General features: G+C 45.1%; 2 protein-coding genes across 2 annotated transcripts; both read left to right on the top strand.

Moving 5' to 3' along the window:
- The first annotated feature begins 2,976 nt into the window (after positions 1-2,976).
- Positions 2,977-4,362, top strand: LOC125495591 (uncharacterized). The gene has a single exon (XM_048640354.2). It carries the CDS (start codon positions 3,079-3,081, stop codon positions 4,360-4,362), a length of 1,284 nt encoding a protein of 427 aa, XP_048496311.1. The 5' UTR covers positions 2,977-3,078.
- Positions 4,363-7,694: 3,332 nt separating this feature from the next.
- On the top strand, positions 7,695-8,438 carry LOC125495590 (uncharacterized). The gene has a single exon (XM_048640353.1). The coding sequence runs from the start codon at positions 7,695-7,697 to the stop codon at positions 8,436-8,438; it is 744 nt and encodes a 247-aa protein (XP_048496310.1).
- The last annotated feature ends 1,376 nt before the right edge of the window (positions 8,439-9,814 follow it).

Below are 9,814 nucleotides of genomic sequence, written 5' to 3'. Positions count from 1 at the left end.
ACTTAGAGAGAGAAAGAGCTCTGAAGTAGAGAAAGAAAGAGCAGAAAACTCAAATTTTAGAGAGAGAGAAATGTGGAAAAAGTGGCAAAATCTCTCTCCTCTCTCCCTACTTATAGGCAAACTCCTAGGGTTTCGTCTCCCGCGTTCGATAATGGACCGGGACCTGCCTTTCAGCCCCCTTAATGGGCCTCTCAGATGGCCCAAGCAGCCAAAAGACGCGCCCTAAAGAAGATGAAGGGTCGCGAAACTTCTAGAGATTCCCGGAAGTTGAATCGCCACCATGTTTTCTGGCACCCCAATAATCCACGACTGCCACGTGGCATTCCTGGTGTAAGGGGACTATCAAGTTCACCAGCTCAAGTTCACCAGGTGAAGTTCACCAGCTCGGTCACTCTAACCAACGGTTCAAAATCCTCGGCACCGGCTCGGACAAGCATAGGGCTCATTGGCCCCTCATCCGAGCCGCGTACAACCAACTCGGCCCAAGGAGGCTCTCCTCTTTGGTTGAGTCAATCTCCTAAGTCCCCGATTGACTTAGCGAGAGATGGCACCGGCTCGGACAAGCATGGGGCTCATTGGCCCCTCATCCGAGCCGCGTCCAACGAACTCGGCCCAACGAGGCTCTCCTCTTTGGTTGAGTCAATCTCCTAAGTCCCCGATTGACTTAGCGAGAGACGGCTCCGGCTCGGACAAGCATGGGGCTCATTGGCCCCTCATCCGAGCCGCGTCCAACCAACTCGGCCCGAGGACGCTCTCCTCTTTGGTTGAGTCAGTCTCCTAAGTCCCTGATTGACTTAGCGAGAGACGGCACCGGCTCGGACAAGCATGGGGCTCATTGGCCCCTCATCTGAGCTGCGTCTAACCAACTCGGCCCAAGGAGGCTCTCCTCTTTGGTTAAGTCAATCTCCTAAGTCCCTGATTGACTTAGCGAGAGATGGCGCCGGCTCGGACAAGCATGGGGGTTAGTGGCCCCTCATCCGAGCCGCGTCTATCCAACTCAGCCCAAGGGGGTCCTCCTTGGCTGAGTTCACCAACCATATCAATAAGTCCCCAAATGAGCAAGACCGGCTCGGACCAGCATGGGGCTCATTAGCCCCTCGTCCGAGCCGCGTCCCTCCAGCTTGGTCCATTAGTGATCGGTACTTTTCCCTCTCCTCAAAAGAGACCGGGTCGGCATGCCCTTCCCCTCCTTAAAAGAGATCGGGTCGGCACTACTTCCCCTCTCCTTTAGGGAGACCGGATTGGCATACCTTCCCCTCTCCTTTTAAGAGACCGGGTCGACACGTCCCTCCCCTCTCCTCAAAGGAGACTGGGTCGGCACGTGCATCCCCTCTCCTCAAAGGAGACCGGGTCGGCACGCCCTCCCCTCTCCTCAAAGGAGACCGGGTCGGCACGTGCCTCCCCTCTCCTCGAAGGAGACCGGGTCGGCAAGTCCCTCCCCTCTCCTCAAAGGAGACTGGGTCAGCACGTGCCTCCCCTCTCCTCGAAGGAGACCGGGTCGGCACGTCCCTCCCCTCTCCTCAAAGGAGACCGGGTCGGCATGTCCCTCCCCTCTCCTCAAAAGAGATCGGGTTGGCACACCCTCCCCTCAAAGACCGGGTCGGTCTTGCCTCAGGATCGTCCAGGTTCCGCCACGAACGGGAGACGCTTCAGCAAGGCCTCGAGACTCCCCATTCCTGGCGTGGGCCTAATTGTTTGGGCTTATTTCCAAGGACTGACCAGTTAAAGGAAAATCAAAGCCCAACAGGTTCCTAAGCCCTTCAGGGGCCCATCCATGGTGGCTTCCTCCAGCTGTCAGTGCATTCCAGCTAGCCTACAGCAGGGAGCTCCAAAGCACTATAAATACCCAACCCCCTCATCAATGAGAGGGTATTAAATTCTTACCTAACAAACCAGAGAATCTCTCTCTAGACTTTATCTCTCTAGCTTGGTCACTGACATGAGCGTCGGAGAGGCGATCCCAGAACCACCTCCGGGGCAGTCTAATCTTACCTTTTGCAGGATTCCGGCGTACGGACTATTAACACAGGACATTAAGATCTGACCCGGTATTTCCTTAACAAGGCAGTTAGCATCTTTAATTTCTAGACAAAAACAGTTATGATTGTTGTTGTATAACTGGTTGTTCAAGGGAGATTATATCAAGGTGAGTCTTATTTCCCTAGGAACACTACAAGAGGGGGGGTGAATTGTAGGTGTAGAAATAAACGTAACTTTTTGCGGAAATTTAACCTTAAACGAATAAACAAGCTAGAGGAACACAAGGGATTTTTACGAGGAAAAATTTCTTGGGCCCAACAAGAAGAAACAACCTCGACCACTAGGGATTTTAAACTCAACTCTTTCACTAATTAGGCCAAACAACTTTGTTACAACCTAATTCTATTCTCGAGCCACACCTTGAGTTCCTAAACTCAAGTTCCTGAGCCACTGTTCCCTTAACAGTAGTTCCTCTCAACTTCACTCTAAGTTTTCTCACTCTTACAAGCTTTACTCAAAGCCTCTCTCTTACAGAACTTCACTCAAAGTTCCCTTACCCCAAAAACCAAAATACGATTGATCGAAATAAGCTTAGTGGAATTAGAGTAAGAAAGCAAAGAACAAATGGCTATTATGAGAGAATGAAGGCACTGACACTTAATTAGTTAAACTCACTTAATTACTTAGTCAGACACACTTTGGAACTTATTTAGACTTCAATATTTATAGTGACTAACACATAGAACGTGGGAGTTAAAATCGAGTTCATGTTAAATCCATTAACCCAAGATGTTCCTTCCCCTAAGGGACACGTTCCTCATCATGTCCCATGATCCCATGATCTCATTTTGGACGTGGATATGTTTTAGCCACAACTCCTAATGATTAGGAGTTTCTTGAGCTTTATTCGAAAATCAGTTAAACATCAAAACAGATTTATTTATTAAAAATGAATTTTAATCTTTCAGAAAATATTATCTTTTGGATTGTAAAGTCTCTCTCTAGTTTTCCTAGGGTTTGAGTGTCATAGTCGTGGTCCTCCATTTTTTCTTCTCGATTCTTCGAGGCTTTAATCCCTTCTTGGGATTGAAGTCAGTGATGGCGGATGAAATATTAAATAAAGTATCGAATCTAAAGATTACAGAAGCAGAAAACCAAGTGATTTCGTTTGATGAAGGTGCGAATGAGGACGATAATCATGATCTTGCCCTATCTCTAGTAGGACGAGTCTTGACAGTACGATCATACAATTTCGAGGCTTTAAAGCGTACTCTGAACCAAATCTGGGCTATCTCTAATGGCGCCTTGTTTCGGTCGATAGAGAACGGTTTTTTCGTGGTGCAATTCGCTAATCTCAGAGACAAAACCAAGGTCTTGAATGGAAGACCCTGGACCTTTGACCAAAACCTCATACTTTTGAGCGAAATTGAAGGAGAGTTGCAGCCCTCGAATATGTCTCTGACGTTGTGCCCCTTTTGGCTCCGTATATATAATCTGCCCATGGCTTATAGGACGGAGAAACATATCAAGATGATTGCGAACAGTATGGGAGAGGTTCTTGAATATGATTCGGATGGAATCTTGTGGGACAAGTCGGCCCGAATACGTGTGCTTTTAGACGTAACCAAGCCATTGAGACGGATTCAACGCATTTCTTTGAAGAAGGGTGAACCGGTTATGGTGGAGATTAAGTATGAACGGTTGCCGACGTTTTGTTACGTTTGTGGTATAATAGGTCACATCGAGCGGGACTGTTGGGTTCACCAAGAAGAGGAGAAGGAGATTGAGAAGCAATGGGGGTCATGGCTGCGTGCCTCTCCAAGAAAGGGTAGAATAAAGATGGAAGAGGAGACTAGGGCCTTCCTTAGTTGTGCTCGTAATCTCACCTTTGCAAATACCAAAGCTGCTACTGTAGAGGAGGCTCCAATATGCGAAACCGAGCAACCTTCTCTCTCATTTCCTCTCACGAATGATTCTAAGCAACATGGGGTGAGTGGTAGTGTTCATCTCCCTCCCATTACCACGCCAACCCCACCTGGGGAGTCAGGTCAGAATGTCGTGGCTACGCCACATCATGTTGATACTTTTGTTTTTAATGTTGGTCCTAAACCTGTCAAAACTACATCCCGCAAACATAAAATAAAGGCAAGAGTTGTTCCCATGGAAATAAATGAAAGTGTCACTGTTGAAACAAATGTGCATGGTCATAATTTGCCAGGAGATAAGCGAAAATTCCCGGATCCTATGGTTGTAAATGATGATACGATGGTGGAAAGTGTGAATGTGAAAAAGATGAAACTAGATGATTCCCATGTTCCTGGCAGTGTTCTGGTAACTGTCGAGGCGGAGGTTGGTTCAACCCAACCCCGCCCGGCATTATGAATGTTATGTGTTGGAACTGTCGGGGATTGGGCAACCCCTGGACAGTTCGTCAATTAAAGAGTTGGTCCTCATCTCATGCTCCCGACATTGTATTTTTGTCGGAAACAAAAATAAAAAAAGATATTGCAGAAAAATCAAAAGAGAGAGTTGGTTTTACTAATGCTGTTGCTGTTTTGTGTGTGGGGCTAGTTGGAGGCCTTTGCTTGATGTGGAATGATATTACTATCTCTTTTACTCTTGTTTCCTTCTCTCAAAATCATATTTGTGGTGATGTTGTTAGTAAGGGTGGTGCTAACTGGAGATTTATTGGGGTTTATGGATGGCCAGAGGAAGCTCAAAAACATAAGACATGGTCTCTTTTGCGGTCTCTTTGTGATAGTTCTGAACTTCCTGTTGTTATTGGCGGGGATTTTAACGAAATCCTTGACTATGGAGAAAAAGAGGGTGGGGCGAATCGAGATAGAAGAGAGATGGCAGGTTTTCGAGCTTTTGTGGATGATTGTGGGCTTGGTGATTTGCGAGTTGTAGGGCAATGGTACACTTGGGAGAGAGGAAATAGCCCGGAAACGAGAGTGAGGGAGCGTCTGGATCGTTATCTTGTCTCGATGGAGTGGTCGCATCTGTTTCCGCGAGCTTACACTGAACACTTAGTTCGTTATAAGTCCGATCATTATGCGATTATTCTCAAAGCTGAGGGGCCTTCTCAAATGAGTGGTATAAGGGGGGGGGGGAAAGGTTTAGATTTGAGACATGTTGGTTGCTGGATGAGGCGTGTGAGGGTGTGGTGAAGAAAGCATGGGAGGCAGCGGAGGGGGATTCTATTCAAACTCGAATTGGTTCCATTGCAAGGGAACTCGCAGCTTGGAGTAAGAAGGGGTATGGTAATCTTCCAAAGCTCATTGGTAAGGCGGAAAAGGCTTTACATGAGGCGCAAAAGGCTGCTATTTCGGTGTCGAGTTGTGAAATGTGTGCTAGACTTGAAACGGAGCTTGATGATTTATATGCAAAACAGGAGGCTTTTTGGTATTTGAGGTCCAGAGTTGCAGATATCAAAGATGGGGATCGTAATACGAAATATTTTCACCACAAGGCTTCACAACGCAAGCAACGTAATTTTATTCATGGCATTTGCGATAGTTCGGGCCGTTGGAACATAGAAGAAGCCGAGATTGAATTTGAGGTGGAGAAATATTTTCAGAATATTTTCACTTCAAATAAACCATCAGATGAACAGTTTGGCGAGGTCCTGAAGCACGTCTGAAAGCCTATCACAAACGAGATGAATGATGAACTTATGCGGCCTTATTCTAAGGAGGAAATTTATTCGGCTCTTAGCCAAATGCACCCTTGTAAAGCTCCTGGCCCTGATGGTATGCATGCTATTTTTTACCAGAGGTTTTGGCATATAATTGGTGATGAGGTATCTGAGTTTGTGAGCAACATTTTACATGGTATTTATTTTCCTGATGATGTCAACTGTACTAATGTGGCTCTTATCCCTAAAGTTAAATCCCCTACTGTCGTTTCTGAATTTAGGCCTATAAGTTTGTGTAATGTGTTATATAAGATTGCTTCTAAAGCTCTTGTTATTAGGCTTAAAAAGATTCTCCCTACCATTGTTACGGAGAATCAGAGTGCTTTTGTTCCTGATCGTATGATTTCAGATAATTCTTTGATTGCATTGGAGCTTTTTCACACAATGAAGCAACGAAATAAAAGCAGAACGGGAATAATGGCTATGAAGTTAGATATGAGCAAAGCCTACGACAGAGTTGAATGGGGTTTTCTGCGCAAACTTCTTCTTACCATGGGTTTTGATGGTCGTTGGGTGAATTTGGTGATGAACTGTGTGTCTACTGTGTCTTATTCTTTTCTGATCAATGGGAAAGTGTGTGGCTCTGTTTCACCTACAAGGGGTCTGAGACAAGGCGATCCCCTCTCTCCCTTTCTTTTTATCCTTGTTGCTGATGCTTTCTCGCAGATGATACAGCAGAAGGTAAATGATAGAATTCTTCATGGTGCAAAAGCTAGCAGAAATGGACCCGAGGTATCACACCTTCTTTTTGCAGACGACAGCTTACTCTTTACTCAAGCCACGCGACAGGAATGCTTAGCAATTGTTGATATTCTCAACCAATACGAACAAGCATCCGGGCAGAAAATTAATTATGAAAAGTCGGAGGTGTCCTTCAGTAAAGGTGTTAGCAGGGAACGAAAAGATGAGTTGATAAATCTGCTCTAGATGAAGCATGTTGATAAGCATCAGAAGTATCTGGGTATCCCTACTGCTTGTGGCAATTCGAAGAAAATGATGTTTCGTAGTATCATTGATCGTGTGTGGAAGAAGTTGAGAGGTTGGAAAGAAAAGCTCCTTTCAAGAGCAGGGAAAGAGGTGTTGATAAAAGCTGTCATTCAGGCCATTCCTTCTTATCTGATGGGGGTGTATAAGTTCCTAATGGCTATTATTCAGGAGATTATCAGCTATGGCTCGATTTTGGTGGGGAGGCCGGGGTGAGGCTCGGAAAATGCACTGGATGAGTTGTATCAAATTGTGTCGGCCAAAGTGTATGGGTGGATTGGGCTTCAAGGATCTAGCGGTCTTCAATGATGCTCTGTTGGGAAGACAGGTATGGCGTCTCATTCACTATAACAACTCTCTTCTTAGTCGAGTAATGAAGGCTAAATACTACCCTACTAGTGATATGCTTAATGCGAATCTAGGGTACTCTACAAGCTTTTCCTGAAGAAGTATTTGGAGTGCCAAAAGTTTGGTGAAGGAGGGGATTATGTTCAGAGTGGCAAGTGGTAAATACATTGATATCTGGAAGGACCCTTGGATTGGTGATGAAAAGGGGAGATTTATAGAGAGTGCAGAAGTAGAGAGCTTGAAAGTAGTGGGTGACTTGATTGACTACGAGAAGATGGAATGGCGCATCGACATCCTTGAACAACATTTCAATGCAAGAGATGTGAAATGTATCCTAGCGATCCCTCTTAGCTCCCGTGGGGGTGTTGACGATTTGATGTGGGCCTATTCGAAAGATGGAAAATATACGGTCAAAACAGCTTACATGTTGGGGAAAGGAGGAAATCTTGATGACTATCACAATGCTTGAGTTGGTATATGGAACTTGAAGATCACACCTAAGGCGCGTCATTTTTTGTGGAGAGTGTGTACTGGCACACTTCCAGTTCGAGCTTCTCTTAAGGCTCGGCATATCATAGAGACGGCTTCCTGTCCTTGGTGTCCCGATGAAGATGAAACGGCCAAGCATGCTCTATTTGGTTGTGAAAGAATTCGCAGGCTATGGGTGGAGTGTGGGTGCAGCGAAATGATTACGGGGTACTCTGATCTTGATATTCTCGAGATGGTTTCGAAATGGGGAGAGTTGGATGCTAATTTGGTGCAGCGAGGCTGTTTTTTAGTATGGAATATTTGGTTTGAACGCAACAAATTCGTTTTCGATAACAAATGCGTGCCCCTTGAAGTCTTGGTGCAGCGTGTCCTACGCCAAGTTGACGACCACAATCTCTATACCCAGCGTATATATGCTGGTTCGAAGCGGCAGGGGGTTCTCAGTGCCGAGAAGTGGCTGGCGCCAGTGAACGGTATCGTCAAAATCAATACCGATGCGTCTCTCTGCGAGGAAGGTCAAGTGGGTCTAGGTGCCATAGCAAGGGATAATGTGGGGCGAGTCTTATTTGCTGTAGTGAGAAGACAAAGAGCATGGTGGCCGCCTGATGTCGCGGAAGCTAAGGCTATTCACTTGGCCATGATTTGGGCGAGGAAGCAGGGGTTCAGAGAAGTGATCATTGAATCAGATGCACAGGTTATTGTCACTCGCCTATCAAAGTCTGCTATCTTTTTTTCGGACTTGGATGCAATACTAGGGGATATCATCTCTCTTTGTACTGATTTTCATGCTATTAGCTTTTCTCATGTCAAAAGGGGTGGGAATTATGCTGCCCACCACCTTGCAAAAATAGTGCCTTTTGGAAACGAGCAATGCTGGATTAATCACTGTCCCAGTACTGTCTCACCATATGTACTCATGGACACTCTGTCCCTTGATTAATTAATGCACTATTTTCCTTTCAAAAAAAAAAAAAAAAAAGCACCAATTTTTGGTTAGGTTAGAATTGCAAAGGATAAACTTGCTCAAACATCAATCACATAATACTAGCCATTCCAAGGAAAAAAATTATGCATAAATATTCACAAACACAAACATAATAGCAAAAGTCATTGTTTATATAGCACTTGTTCCAAAAAAACAAAGAAAGAAAAAGAAAAGAACTAAACAAAAGTCTTGTTCCTCGAAAAGTAGACAGGAACTAAGAATTAAGAAAGGGAAGGGGAATGGTGTTCCTCAACAATTTCTTCTTCAACCACATCCTCCAGTTTCTTCATTACTTCCCCATGATTGATACCAACTCGTTCCTTCAACTCCTCCAAGGCTAGGGCCATAGTTTCCATCTTCTTTTGTTGCTCAATCACCGTATCACTTAGAATCTTCATAAGACCCAGCATTTTGTCAGTTTTAGCATCCAATGTCCAGTGTAGGTGATTATAGAATTTTATCATGTGTTGTGCAGGAAGACACACATCATTTACCCAACCACAGTCATCCGGAGAAGCTTGTTCCTCACCCTTGGAACCAGAGACAGTAGTAGGGTTTGGTGGAGGAACTAGAGTAGGTTGGATTGAAGGACCTTCAGTTCCAGGAGTGGAAACAGATGGAGAGGTGTTGTAAATGGGAGGAAGAAACGGTGGTGTTGGTGGAAGAGTTGTAGAGGTGGAAGCAAAGGGTTAGGTCCAGTAAGCTCATTCTTAATCTGTTCAAAACTGGAAGGAACAGAAAGCTTTGGAGATGTTGGTGGAGTGGGTTCGTTGAGAGTGGGGTGTTCCTGTTCCTCCGCATCAGAAAGGACTAAAGGGGAGTCCTTGTTGGAAGGAACACAGGCAGAATGAGCCATTTTCAATCGAGTGCTCTGCCTCACTCTCTTAGAAACAGGAGGGGTAGGCTTTTTGGCTATGTGTTTGCGCCTCTTTGGTTTAGGTTCCTCCAGTGTAGGAATTGGTTCCTCCAAAATAACATCATCATCTTGTTCCTCAATAACTACCTTAGTCAGTTTCCTCTTGCTAGAGGAAATAGGAGCTGTTCTCCCTTGAATGAGTACTCCTTCTTGGACAGAAAGATCCAATCCATTAAGAGTTTTCTCATTCAAGATATTCCCTTGCTTAACTCCGAAAGTAGGCCATCCAGTTAGTCTCACTTCAAAGGGATGAAGGAGAGATGTAATCAAGGCTCCATAACCAATAACACAGTGATTCTCAATACAGTGGGTAAGATGTTGGATAAAGAGATAAGGGAAGTTGATTTGAATGTGGTGGTCTAAACAAAACATGTAGCACATGTCTAAGAAACCCACTTCATTCCTCTTTTCAGTG

Source organism: Beta vulgaris, chromosome 3 (genome assembly GCF_026745355.1).
Source record: "Beta vulgaris subsp. vulgaris cultivar EL10 chromosome 3, EL10.2, whole genome shotgun sequence".
NCBI classification, from domain to species: domain Eukaryota; kingdom Viridiplantae; phylum Streptophyta; class Magnoliopsida; order Caryophyllales; family Amaranthaceae; genus Beta; species Beta vulgaris.
Note: the sequence above shows the minus strand (reverse complement) of the source record. Positions and strands in the feature narration are given on the sequence as shown.

Excerpts from the sequence above, each read along its gene's own strand:
- LOC125495591 (XM_048640354.2), top strand. The coding sequence starts at position 3,079 with ATGGCGGATGAAATATTAAATAAAGTATCGAATCTAAAGATTACAGAA.
- LOC125495590 (XM_048640353.1), top strand. The coding sequence starts at position 7,695 with ATGATTACGGGGTACTCTGATCTTGATATTCTCGAGATGGTTTCGAAA.